Raw genomic sequence first — 17,666 nt, forward strand, 5'->3', positions numbered from 1 at the left:
TTCCTGTTAGGTGATGTGTTCAGTGTGTTTGAAAGTATACCTGTAAAGTAGAAATTAAAAGTTATGTTTATTTTCTCATGTCAGCAAGCAGATCTGATATCATTAGGAAAAGTTGTGTTGGCTTTGGCTTGCAACTCTTTGGCAGGAATTCAGCGAGAGAATTTACAGAAAGCCATGGAATTGGTGACAATCAACTACTCCTCTGACCTGAAGAACCTCATCTTGTAAGTTCATGAAGCAGAGTGGTCCTCTGTGATTAAGATAGAAATTTCCATAGGAGCCGTCCCACTGTTTAAAGTTAGACACAAGCAGTTATTGATTTCCTAATCTTTATTGATAACTATGTATTTCTTACGGTGGATTTATAAACCAGTTTGTTAGTCACTTGATCAGAGAGTACCTTCTAAAGTTGTACTGAAAGCCACTTGCTGCTAGCTCTTGGGTTACACTAGACATACTGAAGAACTCCACAGCCATGTATGTAGCCCCCAGCTAAGGCATGGACAACAAAGACAGAACCTTTGCATCATCTTTTGAGCTCCCTCGGCCAGTGTTGCTTTAGATAGTGAGAGATGCTGTAATGCAGCCTCCTTCGAAGTCCGGTTAGGTATATGAATCTCTGCTCCAGGAGTGCAAGTCAACAGGAGACTCCAAGAAGTCTTTGAATATACGTTTGGGATGAATTTGACTTTCACTGTGAACTACCATTACCTCCGAAGGATCCCTTACTATCTATTGACACGAGCGGGAGGGCACACAACTTTTACTACAGCTATGAGTTTAATCTAGGGGGAAAGATGCTAAGAAAACTCTTCAAATTTTTCCCTATTATGTTCTAGAAGCCATTAGAATTTATTGATCCTAATCAATAGTCTCTTTTAGCTTCCAGTGATCCTTTCTGCTCTTTCTGTGTAGCCTTGGATGATCCAGTTTCTTTTTGGACCAGCCCTGGGGTATGGAACTGGGGGATGGAGGATGGGGCTGCCCACCTGTTCTTTGTTACATTGGCTTCACCGTCTTGCTTGTGAGACACTAGAAGCCAGTGCTTGCCTGGGACCTAGAAATAATCAGTTAAGATGATAGAGCTTCTGGAAAAAAGGGTTTTGTGTATGATTCTACCCTTAGTTTGCAATATCCAGGTTTTTCTGGATAATTACAGACTACATAATCTCTAGATACACCTTTTGTAAAAAGTAGAAGTTAACCCTGTCTCGAAAAACCAAAAAAAAAAAAAAAGTAGAAGTTAAGGATACTTTTTAAATTTACTTTATATTAATAATTATTGAAAGGATAATAATATATGTATGACTTCATATACTATTCTTTTTAAATACTTGAAAATAAGTAAAAAGTCATCTCTCATTAGTTACAGTAAATATCACCAGATCTACATAAGACTGTTTGACATGAATTGCAGTTCATTCTCAAATATATCTGCAAATGGGGTGTCATTATTAGCCCCATTTTAGATACAAGAAAGCTGAGACACAATAAGGTAGACTTGTCAATGTGCCGCATAGCTGGCGATAGCTTTTGGTATGATTAGGTAAATGTTGTAAACGTTAGTGGTTGCAATGGATAACTAAGATAATCTGTGTGGTTATAATCATTCATTTACTCATCAAAAGGATGCTTACATAGGGGTTGGAAAGATGGCTCAGCAGTTAAGAGCATTGGCTGCTCTTCCAGAGACCTAAGTTCAATTCCCGGCACCCACATGGCAAGCTCAGAACCATCTTTAACTCCAGATCTAGCAGACATGCAGACAGACGCCAATGCACATAAAAGTAAATAAATCTTTAGAAAAAAAGAATGCTTACTATGTGCCAAAATCTGAGACGACTTTAATAGGATTAGCAAAATTTTTGTACATCTTTTAGATGCTTTCAAAAGACATTTAAAAGACTGGTGAGATGGCTCAGCAGTTAAGAGAGTCTTGCCCTTACAGAACACTTACATTCCCAGCCCCATACCCAGCAGCTCAAAACTGCCTGTAACTACAGCTGCTGGGCATCCAATTCCTCTTGGGGCCTCCATGTGCATCTGAACTCATCATACCTTACCTCAACGTATATACAACAACTAAATCTTAAAAACTAGGTAGACTTATAAAAGCAAGCAAGTTGTTTGCAGGCAGGGATTAGGCCCTGGGCGAAAGCCTAGTTAGACAGGAGTTGAGAGAGAGAAGGACTGACCCTTCTGAGGGAGGAGAGGCCAGGGATTAACAGTCATTGCATTCTGCAGGAAGCTCTGAAAACAGCAAGACTTTCTGCCTCAATGGTGATAGAAAAAGAAGGGCACTGGTCCCTTGTGCTCGCTTGAGTCTGTAGAGATTTCCCAGAAATAACAGGTGACACATGAAATCATGGAGCAGAGGATAGTTCTTTTGGGCTAATTCAGTTTTTTCACAATTTAAGATTCATTTTTAGACTGAAAAGCTTTTTGGTTAGGTGTGGTGGCATCTGCCTGTAGAACTCAGGCGTTTAAAGCTAGCTTGGGTAGCATAGCAAGACACTGTCTTGAAAAGAGCAGCAGTTTATCTTTGAAGAACAGGAGGGAGAACTCCCCATCCCTCAGCCTTCCAGTGTTATAACCCTCAGGATTCTTGATAGTCATTCCGTTTAGCACTGTTGACACAAGGGGCTCCAGGGTGGAAATGGGTAGGTGTGGCATCCTTCTGCTTTCCTTCCCACGTCTCTAACTGTGAGCACATAGAGGAGAGATGTTGGATTGTTAAATGTTCTGGGAAGAGAAGGAGTACTCAAGTTTCAGAATGGAATTAATTTGCATGAAAAGTATGTTTTCAAATTGTGAGTGCCAGATTATAGTGACAGCAGCATCTGTGTGCTTGTGGCTGTGTTGTTATTAACCCATGCTGACCGTTCATGGGATTCTTCTCTGTCTTGGTAGGTACTTGTTGACTGACCAAAACAGGATGCGGAGTGTGAATGACATCATGCCCATGATTGGTGCTCGGTTTTACACTCAATTGGATGCTGCTCAAATGAGAAATGATGTTATCGAGGAAGACCTTGCTAAGGTAGAGTCTAGTTACTGTGTAAATTGGTATACAGTACAGCATTTACTGAGCCAGCTAACTGGGACTGTGATGTTCTTGTTCACAGTAGGTATTAGTTTAGTCTCTAGTATCCTATTCATAATTGTGTCTAAAATATTGGTTTTGTTTCATGTTAGTATTTTAAATAATTCCTAGAATTGATGAGTTGCATAATCTCCTTGAGTACAACTGTGCACAAAAGTAGGCATATGTTTAAGAGCAGACCCAGCATGTGGGTCTTAGTACTTGCTGCATTAGAATGATGTGGGTACAGAGTACCATTTTTAAAGACTTGGTTCGTATTCAGTTAGCTGGAACACTAACATTCTCTCTCTTTTTAAAATGTTTTATAGGAGGTTCAAAATGGAAGACTGTTTAGGCTTCTAGCAAAATTGGGAACAATCAACGAGAGGCCGGAGTAAGGGTTTACAGTATTTACAGCATGTTTTAAAACCAAGGGTTCCAATTAGTATAAGGAATAAGTGAACTACCTTCTTATTGTTTTTATTTGAAAAAGGGAAGTTCTCATATGAAGTGACCATAAAACTGCTAGTTATTAAGTACTGTTTCAAACCACAGCCTGGATGTGGCTGTTCTTACGAATTTATATGCCATACTGGAAATTGATCGTGATGTGCAGATGAGAGAAGGAGATAAAGCAGTGCTCTGCCTCCTGTAGGAAGCCTGATCTCATCAGTGATCTTGTCAGTTGAGAGGTACTAGAAATCTCTTGGTTGTAGTGTGTCCATTCTTTTCTATGAAAATGCACTTTTATAGGTGTCATTATTGGTAATGAAGTGACATCATTATTTTATGCTGTCCCAGTTCTACCTTTTAAGTTAGAGTTACCATATGCAGAGTTGATGTCTGTACTTTGTTAACTGTTGAGACAGGTTGGGCAGAGTTGGAGTTGTGGCTAAAATGTGTAAGTTACACATCAGGATTGTCTCACTTCTCATAGAGGTAGGTGACAGGTGCTTGTGGGTTTTTCTTTTACGGCTTATTTTTATTTAATGGGTATGTGTATTTTGCTTGTATGTGTATTGTGCATTGCGTGTAAGTCTGATGTCTAAGGAGGCAGAATATGACTTCGGATCCCCTGGAACTGCAGTGCAGACAATTGTTGAGTCACTGTATGGATGCTGAGACTCTAACCCAGGACCTCTTAACCACCGAGGCATCTCTCCAGCCCTACTTGGCTGTTTTGAAAATGAAGAGTCTCAGAATCATCTCTAATAATCATCCTAATAAGAGGATGTGTGCTGAACCAGTTTGGAGACCTGTTTCAGCCTGTTCATTTATTCACTCCTGTATTTCAAAAAGGTGGCTGTTCTGTTCTGTGACTTTTCTCGGTATTTGATCCACCTGGTGACCCACCCATGCCTTCACTCTGTCCTGATGCATAGATCTGAGATCTCTATTCTCAGCTGGCACTACTGGGAAGAGGTGCATGCAGTTGTCAGTGTGCCCAAAGCAAAGCCTGATTCCAGTTCTTCTCCTCTCAGCTTTCAGTTATGCTGTCTTGGAGTTGATCATAGTTCCATATAGTGAGCTTAAGCAGATAGTTCTACAGCACTAAACTTTACGTTTACAGCAGTAAACTTTGTGACAGAGTTACAGAATGCCTTGAGACATAGGTAGCCCAGCAGTTCCTTTTCTCACCTTGTGTTCTTGTCCAGGCTGGTTATGCCTCGTGGCTGCCACATTACTACCTGCCTTCTCTCATTCTCTCTGGAGCAGACGCTCTATTGCTTCTCTTTTCTATCATTTACCCCTTGTCAGTGGAGCACACCCTCTTGTACACCTTTCATGTGAGGTGAATTCATGAGTCCTTTGCAAATCTAAAGTACTTTCTCATTTTACACATTATTGATAATATGATTTTATATATAAAATTCTAAACTGTCCTTATAAATTTATATTTACATTTTTAATATGAAATTTTAAAGTTTTGTAATAGTGAAAAATATCATCACTCTTTTTGTACCTGACATGCTCAGTCTTTCCAGTTGTCCTCACCCTGACTAATTTATTGATAAAAATTTTATATATACTTTCAGTTATAAGTATAAATATATTGTTTATCTCCCCTTTTTAAATACATAAACATTATCACTTCTCATAGTATTAATGTTAGAAATCATTTTGTTCAGCTCTGTTTGGAATTAGGCAGGCTCCTACATAAACCACAAGCCTGCCGGGCTTCTCCCTCTGCCACCCTGTGACGGAGCCATTGCTCCTGTGCACGAGAACTGGAGGCAGACAGCTTAGCTACCTAGTCGTGGACTGTTGGTGCTGTAAGCCACAGACAGTGCTGCAGGGGGACCTGGCCACTATAGACTAGAGAAGCTGTGGAGTCTTCAGAGACCAGGAGTGTTGCAGGGATCGCGTGGTACTGTTCAGGAGAGGCCTGACTGAAAATGCTTTCCTTGAAAGTTGGGATTTTGTCTGTTGTGCTGTTGGTTGGTGTCCTTGCCTGCTGTAGGTTACCTGTTTGGGGGCTTAGTTGTCTCTGACCATGCTTAGGCTCATCCTTGGTAGATGTCTGTGTGTTTGGTCAAATGGATCAAACCCTTTTTTATAACTCTGTTCAAGTTAAGAATGTAGTTTCATACTTAGAAATGAATGAGTGATCTCATGCTTTCTTCTAGAATGCTCGTGACTTCTTCTCCCCAGTCCATTGCTGCTGGTTCTCTGACTTCTCTCTCCTCTCCAAACCCCGTCTAGACACAGTGGCCCTTCCTACTTTGCTCAGTGCTGTCTAGTTCTTGCTAACTGCAGAGCTTTTTTTGAGACTAGCAGCCTCAGCTTCCTCTTTCCAGGATAGGCTCATGTTTCAGCTCTGTTCACCCTCTTCTCAGAACACCATGTACCTGGGTGGAATCCCTGCTTTCTCAGGTTACAGGAGTGACGTGTGTCCTACCAGACTATAGGTTCCTCCGGTCACTTAAAAGTACCAGTGGTCCCTGGTTCTCCAGTTCCCCACAGCTTCACCTTCTGGTGAAGTATGGAAGACTAAAAGCTACCTTGTTTTCTAAACACTTCCTCCTCTGTGTTCCTTGGTAAAGTGGAGACTTAGCTGACGTCTCGGTAACCTGGAGCACGGAAGGAGGAGAGGACCTTACAGCCCTGGCTCAGAGATGTCTACAGGCAGTTGTTCCTACTTTGTACTAGTCATAAAGATTTAGTCGCATGTAAGGGGCAACTGTTCCTGTGAAGTGAATATTGCAAAGTGTGATATATGTACTTTTGGGTTGATTGAGGGTTTTTTTGTGGGGGGGCGGGGTTCGAGACACTCTGTGTAGCCCTGGCTGTCCTGGAACTCACTCTGTAGACCAGGCTGGCCTCGAACTCAGAAATCCGCCTGCCTCTGCCTCCCCAATGCTGGGATTAAAGGCATGCACCACCACTGCCCAGCGGTTGAGAATTTTTTTTTTTTAAAGCACTTTTCAGAGCCCTTCCAATTTCTTATTAACTGGGAAAGATTAGATGAATCTTGAGTCTGAAAAATATGGCCATGTGGCATGTAGAGTGAGTTACTGAGGTCAAATGTTAACTCCCCAGGTTTCAGAAGGATCCAACCTGGTCAGAGACTGGAGACCGATACCTGTTGAAACTCTTTAGGGATCATCTTTTTCATCAGGTGACAGAAGCAGGTGCTCCCTGGATCGACCTCAGTCACATCATTTCTTGTCTTAACAAGGTACTTGTAAGGAAAAAAAATCGTTCTTAGTAGGTTCTTATTATGTCATTGTGTGTGTATGTACGTATGTGCGCATGCCCCATGTGCACATACAAGGTCAGAGGACACTTTGTAGCTTCTTCTCTCCTTTCTGCTGGTGTCAGGCTTGGTGGCAAGCACTTTGGCCACTGGGAACTCACCTGCCTTGTAATTAGATTTTTGAGATCACAGGATAGCTGTTACAGCTTAAAGAGTCATAGTGCGTACAAGTACTAGGACACTGCAGAAGACGGGATGTATGCTTGCTGGGCATTTTCTAAAGTGGGAATTTTTTGTCTGGGCATGGTGGCTTATGCCTTTAATCCCAATACTCAGAAGCAAAAGCAGGAGCGTCTACAGCAGTGTTCTCACCCTTCCTAATGCTGTGACCCTTTAATGCAGTTCCTCGTGTTGTGGGACTATGTCTTCATAGTTCCAATGTTGCTACCATTATGAATTGTAATGTAAATATTCGATATGCAGGATATTTAATATGTGATTCTTAAGTGACTCAAGGGGATATCTGATCTGTGACCCAAAGGGGTTATGACCCACAGGTTGAGAACTGCTGATGTAGAGTTCTCATATGTGAACCTTTTACTGTGATAAAGCATCATAAGATGACTGTGGTCCCTCTTTTATACTCTTGTTTTGTAGACATGTCATTTTGTTTTATTGAATAGTATGATTGCATGCATTCAGTATGTTTGCATATATGTAGATATATGTGTACATATGGTAAAAGAGACCAAAGGGGAAAGGGAAGGGCTGACACCCAAGGTTGTCCTCTGACCTCCACCACATGCACCTTAGCACATGGGGGTGGGGGTGTATTCTGGAGTAAATCATAGTCTTTGTATAAAGTTACAGTTAAACAGAGTAGTGATAGTCAGGGGCCAGATCTGTTCCACACACTTGATTGTTTGTTTGTTTACTTATTTTTTAAATAGCTTGCAAATGGACACTTTTTTTCTTTTGTTTTTAAAATGTGGAAGGAGACTGTGTTTATGTTGCTCCCCCTCAGATGTGTGGAAATATTTTCTGCCTCAGCCCACCGTCCCTCCACTTGAAGTAGTGGAAGAGTAGGTAAACCGTGCATGGCGGACCTGCTGACTCCCAGGCTCAGCTGTGCTGCTCAGTGCTGTGTGCTGCTAGTCCACCTTGTGTGCCTTACTCTCCCATCTCTCTTAACTTCTCTTAAAGGGAAAACAGTGGGGGGGGGGGGTCCATAAGTAGGAAACATTCCTAACATATCTTATAGCCTAGTATTGTTGGTATCAGTAATTAAAACAGTTTTTTTTTTTTAAATGTAGATACTGACAGTGGTACTTACAGTCTGCAGTACTTACAGTACTTACAGTTACTTACTACAGTACTTACAGCTGCAGACAGTTGTCTTGAGAAGACTAGATTTCATATCCCAAAAAAGTAAATCTTATTTCAAATCTGAAATGCCAATTCCCCAAATTTAATGAGTATAGTAAAAAGGAAACTAACCATATTGATTAAGATCTAAGAGGGGCTGGTGAGATGACTCAGTGGGTAAGAGCACCCGATCGCTCTTCCGAAGGTCCGAAAATCCAGAGTTCAAATCCCAGCAACCACATGGTGGCTCATAACCATCCGTAACAAGATCTGATGCCCTCTTCTGGAGTGTCTGAAGACAGCTACAGTGTACTTACACATAATAAATGAATAAATCTTTAAAAAAAAATTATTAAAATAAAAAAAAAAGAAAATAGTTCTTTAAAAAAAAAGAAAAAGAAAAGATCTAAGAGTCTGCAAACGGTCATTTTTATGGAAATGATGACAGAAATTGTTGGTAAAATATTTTGAAAGTTTTAAGGCTCCAGTGAAATGTAAAGCTTTTTAATGAATCAATTAGTGGAATACTGAAAGAAGAAACAATAATAATGAAAACCATATCCTAAATATTGTTACCAAACCCCAGTAATGGAGTAGGTAGACAGAGATCATAAGCTGGAACCTTAGGATCCCTTATGAACCCTTAGAGGAAGCTACAGAAATAGATTGTGGGTGCACACCTTTAATGCCAGCACTCAGGACACTGAGGCAGGAGGGTCTTTGAGTTATGAGGCTAGTCTGATCTACACAGAGAGTTCTGGGACAGTTAGGACTACACAAACAAACCCTGTCTCAACAAGCAGCCAGGCATGGTGGCGCACGCCTTTAATCCCAGCACTCGGGAGGCAGAGGCAGGTGGATTTCTGAGTTCGAGGCCAGCCTGGTCTACATTCCAGGACAGCCAGGGCTATACAGAGAAACCCTGTCTTTAAAAAAAAAAAAAAAAAAAAAAAAGATAGGAAGGTACTCGTTTGACATGGAGCTGCTGGTAGTTGTTATAACTCATTGGTATTGTCTAATTGTCGTTCTTTGGAGAGCACATTGGCTGTGGGTACCAAGCTGTGAAGACATTCATGCTCACATTTGATAGTACCCTGAAGGTTGCCTTCTAAGTTCTACACTATAAATGCATTCTGTTCTGTACTGGTATTTATAATATTGAAAGTGGAAACGATTGAGTAAATAATTAGTGTCAAGTTGGCAGAAGATAGTAATCAAACACATTCTAAACACTAGGGCAGGCAGAGGAAACAGCAATATTTCTTTGAATTATAAATTTTGACCCATGGTATAAGCTGTTTATGGAAATCTGAAAAGGACTGTGATAGAAATAACTTTCATTTATTATAGTATATCATTCACCATCGTCAAAAATGTTGTCCTAAAATAGATTACTCTTCCTCACAGTATGTACTGCATATTTTTTTATACTTTATCTCTTTCAGCTAGATGCTGGTGTGCCAGAAAAAATCAGCCTGATTTCCAGAGACGAGAAGAGCGTACTGGTGGTGACATACAGTGACCTAAAACGCTGCTTTGAGAATACCTTTCAAGAATTGATTGCGGCTGCAAATGGTCAGTTGTAGTATTTGCTAAAAAATGTTGAAAGGGCATGGTGAAGGACCAAGCCTCTAGCCAGTTTGCACTACAGCTGAACTGTCCTGCATCTCCTGCCACCAGGGGGATGAGCAGGAAGGAGCGAAGCTTCTCAAGCGTGGGTCAGGTGCACTGTCACTTGAGAGGAAGAATGTCTCACTTTTGTATGCACTCTGGCTGCCACAGGCCTCCGAAGAATTTATTCAGACTGAGGTCACGCTTCGGGGAACGATGCTCCTGCTTATGGTTTTCCGCTTGCGTATGCACTAACTGTAATTTTTTAAAGACTTTTTTCCCGATCTTTGACCTCTTGCCACATTGTATACTTACTAAGGGAACTATTTGCAAGGACATTGGGAAACAAAGGGGGCAGCTGTTCACCACTGAGAGATGCAGAATTTGCTCTTGGGGGATGGGCCAGGGCAGTTCAGTATGCCGTGTAGTGCATAGTCCTTATGAGTATTGTATGCAAGCTCACATGCCACTCACTGTTAGCTCAAATTGAGGCTTGTATTGTGTTTAAGAACACGCAAAGAGAAATATCATTGAGCTGTCAGATATGAATTCCCGTTTGTTGATTTAAATCCTTTTCCAGGTAACGATCGGAACAGTAGCTGAAGGAGCAGGCGCTGCTCTTCTCCAGGTTCATCTAGAGGCTTCTTCAAAGAGGCGTCTGCCTGCCAGTCAGATACACTTATATTGACGTAATTTTTAATAGCAAAATGAAATTGTGCTGAAGGCCTAAAAGTGGAGGAGTTATATTACTTTAGGGTCTTTCCAGTTTGGGGTTTTTTTTGTTTGTTTTTTTATTTTTGTCTTTGAACTACAGCTTTATAATGGTACTTTACACTGGATAGACTCAGACACTGTCGAGAAGGTGAGCTGAGGACAGCAGTGGCCTGATGCTTTGCGGCCTGACTCTGGAGGGACACTTTTCTGCTGTGCCTTTGCACTCACTGCTTAATCCAAAGGAACAGGACTTTTGATAAACACCCTGTAGGGTCAGTCATCTGAGAAGGCCATCTCAAAAGTTGCAGTTTTCCTCCGTGGAACTTATTTGGACATGCAGTTGTCGCCAAATTCAAGTATTGTGGGATTTCTGGTCACTTCAATACTGAAGACTGCCAAATACATTGGGATTTTCTTTTAAACAGAAAACCGCCATGAAGACTTCATCTCCTTCCTGTTGCCGCGTATTGAGCGCACACTAGGTGTGCACCCCATACCTGGGAAGAAATGTGGGGTTTCGGAGGTCAGGACAGACTCCAAGCACTTGCAACTGATGTTACTGTCTTCATTTTTAACAAGTATGCGTATTTGTATATTTCAGAGAAGTTTTTAACATTTCTCTGTCCACTTTTTATAAGCTTTAAAATGATTTTTCTCTGCCTTGAAATTTGCATCAAGAAAAAGCACCTCTCTTCACCGGAAGCTTTGAGGACTAGAGACACGCTTCCCACGTCTAACAAGCACGTCTGCATCCAAGAGCGGTAGCATCAGTCGTTAACGAGAAAATCAATTATTGCATTTGATCTGGATGGATTTTAAAAGAACATAATGTTCAATATTCCAAGGATAATGAACATTTGCCACCATGATGTTCCTTGTATTTAAAGGGAACGAGAACTTTCGGGGTACCATGCAGAAGTCTTTATCATTAGCTCATGTATTTGAGGAAGAGCAGCTGTCTTTTTATATGTTTTTTGACAAATCATATTGTAATTCNTTTGTACAAAAAAGAACTACTTGTATTCTAGAAGAAATATGAAATGCTTAATTTATAAGCGGGCTGGAGATTTTTTTCCAATATTGTTTTCTTTGAAAATGAAAGGGGATCATCTATTTTAGTTTTGGGGATCTGGGAACTTTTTGAAAATTTTCATTTGTGGACCAATGTTATGTGAATGCTAAGGAAGGGCAGGGGTAACATAGGGCTTGGACCTCTCGTCCCGCATAGACCAGCAAACTCCCCTCTGCAAGGCAGGTTCACATCACAACCCCGAGTGTCTGCATCAGAAATGCTAGTCTGCTTCCACCCCAGCAACCTCAGGACTCGGTTTGGGTATAAAGGTAGTCAGCTGAAAGTTTTCCTGAGTAAATACTGTCAGCCGGAAAACAGTCGGTGTCAGGTAATGCATATTTTTTAGCTTTGTTTTATATTTATTTTTCATTTCATTTTCATTGGGAATGGTTTTCAAAAGAACTCTTGAGTCCTGCTTTGATGAGTTTCTTTTTTGTTTTCTTTTTGTTTTGTTTTGCTTTGCTTTGCTTTTTTTTTTTTTTTTTTTTTTCTGGGAGCCCTCTTTTCCACAGTGTAAACCCATATAGGAGGTTGTCTGAAAGTTACTATTTAGTGCATAGGAAGAGTTTAATATCTGAGAATATCGAATGAAGGATGTGAACTCANCATAACTTCCTGTTATGACAGACACAACACGGAAAGGACAACCCTTGAAATCATGTCGCATCGCTCACTTCAGCTGTGTAGCCATCTCCAGTCCTGTTAGTGTATTCACTTCACTGCAGATAACCTTTGAGGGTGCCCTTGTATTCTGCTTTGACCTTGGTTCTGTCATTGGATAGCAACATTGTCTCTAGAAAGCACCAGTATGTTTAAGTTCTAATGTCACNATCCCAGTACCTGTTGCTCATCTTTAACCCTGTTTTCAGTCTCTATGTGTATAGCAGTATTTTTTAATAAAGAATTGCAGAAATAAGCTTGCTTTTCTGTTGTTGTTGTTGTTGTTTCCAGTTCATATATAGTCTTGACTGGGTTTTGGAAGGCTGTTACCTATGTATTTCAGGTGAAATGGTAGCAGATTTGCTCAGTGGTTTAGCAGTTACTTGTTGAGTGTGGATCCCCTGTATCCTTGGGTCTGTGCTGAGGCTAAAACTTCAAGATACGAAGATTTGCTGTGGACAGAATGTCCAAGAAACTACTTATCTGACAGGGTAGGAAATGGCATGGAGCTAGGTCCCTTCCCTCTTTGGGAAGGAAACCAGGGCCTCCCATGAGCTGGCAGCTAAGTCTGTCTCAGGGCCCTGCCTATCCCTTGTGCAGAGAGACGTCTCCAGTTTCTCCAGAAGCATTCTAGAAAAACAAATTATGTAAAAATGTCATTAGCATTTGTTGAACCTGAATGGTGTTTAATGTGGGTTATTGTTTTGTGTCTATGAAATTCCTATGATTTGAAGAGTAGGAAGTGGTCAGGGAGCAGGAGACAAGAGTGGCCGAGGGATCAGCAACAGGAGATTGGCCAGTTGAGGGACTGGCAGAGGGCTTGAGGGGAACTTTCATATAAAAAGAAAATTATAGCTATCCATGGATCCAGATGGGAGTGAAAAATGCACACTAGTTTGGAAGGCTTTTTAGGACAAGATGTTAAAGCCAGGCCCGAGGTACATTTGGTGACCTGGGACGAAGGCAGCTCCCATTTTCCTTACCCTGCAGTTGGACAGCTCCAAGGGCAGTGCGTTGTAGTTCCAGTTTAACACAAACCCACAGAGATCCACACAAGACTGCTGTGCCAGAAGGAGAAAGGCTGATTTAAAAACAACAACAAAAATCTATACCTTTAAATCTTTAAGTCTTGCTAACAAGCATTGTGACAAGGTGGGTACGAACCCAGCTGGCTGCAGGAAAAAAAAAAAAAAAACTGGGGTGGAAGTATTGGCCCCAAGGCTGAGCCCTCTGTGACCTTGGCCAAGCAGCTCGCCCTCAGTGCCACAGTGGAATGGACTGGAATTCACTCATCAGATACTAACCTACTGTCTGTTTATGTCAAGTGTAGTTCTCAACACCAAGGGAAGACACTTTCCTAGTGTTTGGAGCGTCCATATTTCCTTGTCATTCCAAGGACAGTTATTTCCATCGCATTTACACTGAGTTAATTGTGAGTCTTCTAGGCAGGCTCTCAACTATACAGAAGAGGGTGAGAGGCCGCTAGAAACAATTCCCCTTGGATATTGGTGACTGTATGTAGTAATCAGAATGTAATTATGGTTAGGAGAACCAGTTATTACCAGATTTAGCAAATAAAAGAGTTGAATCTAAGTATCAGGTAGTATAACCATTTCTGGCATAAGCCTCCTGCATGGAGACATCAATACCAGAAATTACGTGTGATTCTCATTTACCTGGCCATGTTTGCCCCGCTGGATGTGATGCAGTTTCAGAGGGTGGGCTGGCTCAGAGGTCTTGCTAAGCTGATGTGAGCAAGGACTTGAAGGTCATGGAGTTGCCAGTCCCACAGGCGAAGGAAAGTGTGGAAATGTTGTGGGACACTCGAGATGAGTACAGCTAGAGCCGACTTCAGTCAAGACCTGGGGAAGCTCCTGGCAAAGACAAGCATTGTGGAGCGTGTGTTTTGCCTTTCGCCCTCTGTGAAAGGGCTGCTGGAGATTCAGAATGTGACACACTTAAAAGATCGCTCTGGCTGTCGTGTCAAGGACGGACCAGGAGAGAGGCATGCAGCCACCACTGCTAGAGCAAGATTAGGGAGTTTTCTGTGGCCTTCCAAGGGAAAGGCGCATCTGGCCGGGACGGCCTGAGAGAAGGTGCAAAGTGTTGGCTTCTGGTTGCCCTTTAAAAACAGAACCAGCATAGGATAATGAAGAAAAGGGTGAGGCTTGGAAGTGCTACAAGAACGATTTCTAAGTGGAAGGTAGGGGATCAGGAAGTGGGCCAATTAAAAAGTTTGTCCTGGAGCCTGAGATTTTTACACATTGTACTGGCATATTGTTTTGCACCAAGCTTAATGGTACACCTGCCCTATCTCGGGTTCTGTGTGTGGGTCAGGGATTTGGACAAGGCACCGCAGGAGTGACAACTAGGTTTCTAAGTTTGGAGCTTGAGCTGAGTTACAGCGGCAGGAGCCAGCCTGTCTGAATGCAGGGCTCTGCTGAGACTGTGTCTGAGCATCTTCCCACGGCCTGGCACCTAGTAGAGGTAGGCAGAATATAGGTCATTTTCCAGTCAGGAAAATTATACAGTCATGCTATATAATGCCAGTCACGTGCCAGTCCTGAGGAAAGGGGACTTGGGAAAGACTGAGTGGTATATGAGCTGTTGAGGCCAGCTGAAAGATACAGGCTCAGTACCGAGAAGAAACACCAGCACTCGGGGGCAGAGGCAGGCGGATTTCTGAGTTCGAGGCCAGCCTGGTCTACAAAGTGAGTTCCAGGACAGCCAGGGCTATACAGAGAAACCCTGTCTCCAACATCTCCCCCCAAAAAGAAAAGAAAAGAAAAACAGCTTAATCTGTGTGTTGAAGATCATCAGGCAGATGCCGTTTACAGTCATGGTGTTGCTTGAGGTGCTGAGCCTAAGTGAAGCTCCCAGCCCTAGAGCAATGTTCAAAGGTCAGAGAAGTGAGGTTCGGCTAGATGGGTGGGGGGAGGAAAATGGGAGAAGGGAGTATTTTCTGCAGTCGAAGTGACGTGCATGCAATATGTGCATCATGTGCAGTGTGCACTTGGTTCTTGGGGAGGCTAGAAAAGAGCCTCAGATTCCTTTGAGCTGGAAGTACTGTTGTGAATGTGGGTGCTGGAACTTGAACTCAACTCCTGTATAAGCAGCCAGTGTTCTTAACTGCTGAGCCATCTCACCAGCCTCCGTTTGTCCGACCGTCTGTCTGTCTGTCTGTCCATGGTGTCTTAGTTACTTTTCTATCAACTGTGATAAGACACCACACTGAAGGCAGTTTATAGGAGAGTTTATTGAGGGCTCACAGTTTCAAAGGGTTTGAGTCCAGGACTATCATGAGCAGAGAGCATGGGAGCAGGCAGCCAGGCATGGTGCTGAGCAGTGGCTGAGCGCTTCTGTCTTGACCCACAAGCACCAGGCAGCAAAAGCTAACTCGGGATGGCTTGTGCTTTTGAAAACTCAAAGCTCTGCACATACACACATACACACACCATTGACACCACCTCCAACTAGGCCACACCTCCAAATCTTTCTTAAAGAGGTTCACCAACTGGGACCAAGCATTCATATTCATTCATAAATATGTGTGTATGTATATGTATGTATGTATGTATATATATATATGGTCTATGGTTATTCAAACCACCACACAGCATCTTGATGGACCCGAAGCTCACCGTTCAGCTGGATTGGCTGGCCAGAAAACCCCAGGGGGATCTACCTGTCCCTGCATAAACACTCTCCCGCTGCAGTGCCCGGGTCACAGATGAACATTGCTGGGCTGGGCTTTTACCTGCTTGAGTTGCAGATCTGAGCTCTGCTTCGTGTTTGTGCAACAAGGTTTTGTTTTGTTTTGAACCAAACTGAGCCATTTCCCCAGCCCCAAAGACTTTTTTTTTTTTTTTTCCAGAAACTGCTTGCTGGTCCTGGCTTAGGACTAAGCCACCAGGTGGCCAATGGGCTTTTGTAGAGCAGCTTAAGTGTGAGCTCATGGCTCCCACTGCAATGCTAAGTCAAACTGGTTTTAAAGAGGGAGGAGAGGAGTTGGAAACCAGAGTTCTGCCGTGAAGGACAAGGGAGAGATGATATGAGAGACATTGGCGTGTTTGTGTGGTCCCAAGGAAGGGAGAGATAGAGGGGGGTTGATGAGAGGACCATCAAGAACACTGCCATTGTGTAATTTCCCCACTGAAGCGAAAGGTAGTGAAAGTGCATCCCAGTAGACGTCCTGGGAGCGAGTTCAGTCCTTCAGAGCATTTAGAATAGTCAACTGCCATGCAGGAAACACTCAGATGGCAGCATTTACAACCTGCCGCTGAATGCCAAGCTGGGCAATGGTATCTGCTCACGGGTTATGACTGGGGGCGATTCTCTTGGATACAGACCTGCGGTCCCGGTGAGGTTACAGTTGCTGTGGGATGCACCTGGAGGAGAATTCAACCTGGACCTTCGAATTTGGATTCCTATCTTTGGGGAGTCGCTCCAGATACCTGGCAGCCCTCACCACTAGGAAGTACATCTGACCCTGCAGTGCCCTGCCTGTGCTGTGGAGCGGGGGCGCCCTGTAGGCCAGGTGTCTTCAATGCACTTTCAACCTGTAGTCATTTCAGCTCACAATGGGGAGGGTTGCGGGGGGGGGGGAGGGAATGGGGGGCAGCAGCTGGAGAGATGGCTCAGCAGTTAGGCCCCAGGTTCAATTCCCAGCACCCACATGTCATTTCACTACTATCTATAACACTGTGGTGCACAGACATACATGAGGGCAAGGGGGACGCTCAGCAGTTAAGAGCACTCTTCCAAAGGACCTGGGTTCAATTCCCAGCACCCACATGGCAGCTCCCAACTGCCTAGTTCTAAGGGATCTGACACACAACATACAGAGGCAGGCAGAATACCAATGTTCATAAAAATAAATCTTTTTTTTTTTTTTAAAAAAAATCAATTCACGATGGGTTTCTCTTGGTATAGCCTCAAAATAAACTGAGCATCTGCTGCAGCGTATTTTAGAGATGTTACTAGTACAACTCCCTGGTTTTGTTTATTGTATTTTACTTGGGGGTTTTTCTGGTTTTGTTTTTTTTTTGGTGTTTGTTTGTTTGTTTGTTTTGGTACTGCTTGTGATGGAACTGAAGCCTTCGGCGTGTATGAGGCCAGTGCCCCAGGCCTTAGCCTTCCCACTTTTTAAATGGGCACTCTGTGGCCAGAAATGGTGCTTTAATCCCAGCACTTGGGAGGCAAAGGCATGAAGCCCTCTGTGAGTTCTAGGCTAGCCTGGTCTACCAAAAATGGTGCTATACGGTAGGGCTTTGTTTTTAAAAAATGGTTCTTTTTGAAGGATAGCACACATGCACATTTCCATATATGTGAAAGCTCACACACAGTAACAGTGAATTGTAATGTTGGACTCACTGGTTCCCAGATTGAGTTGGTCTGGGGACTAGCTTCACTTTCTGAATTTCTCCCTTAAATGACCATAATTCACAAAGTTGAAAGCTGTTGGG

The 17,666-nt window shown here is 42.8% G+C and overlaps 1 protein-coding gene across 6 annotated transcripts in view; it reads left to right on the plus strand.

The window, feature by feature from the left end:
- Positions 1-12,457, plus strand: part of Pan3 (poly(A) specific ribonuclease subunit PAN3) — a 118,153-nt gene extending 105,696 nt beyond the window's left edge. For 5 of the 6 annotated variants that reach the window (XM_021186648.2, XM_029533696.1, XM_029533695.1 and 2 more), the window contains 6 exons: positions 85-224; positions 2,911-3,040; positions 3,412-3,476; positions 6,623-6,761; positions 9,590-9,719; positions 10,336-12,457. In XM_021186648.2, the coding sequence (XP_021042307.1) occupies positions 85-224; positions 2,911-3,040; positions 3,412-3,476; positions 6,623-6,761; positions 9,590-9,719; positions 10,336-10,358 (627 nt within the window). In that variant the 3' untranslated portion in view covers positions 10,359-12,457. Of the gene's footprint in view, positions 1-84; positions 225-2,910; positions 3,041-3,411; positions 3,477-6,622; positions 6,762-9,589 lie in introns of all 6 variants that reach the window. The other variant, XM_021186647.2, reaches the window with a different exon arrangement.
- Positions 12,458-17,666: the final 5,209 nt, after the last annotated feature.

This window comes from Mus pahari, chromosome 23 (assembly GCF_900095145.1).
Source record: "Mus pahari chromosome 23, PAHARI_EIJ_v1.1, whole genome shotgun sequence".
In the NCBI taxonomy this organism is placed as follows: Eukaryota; Metazoa; Chordata; class Mammalia; order Rodentia; family Muridae; genus Mus; species Mus pahari.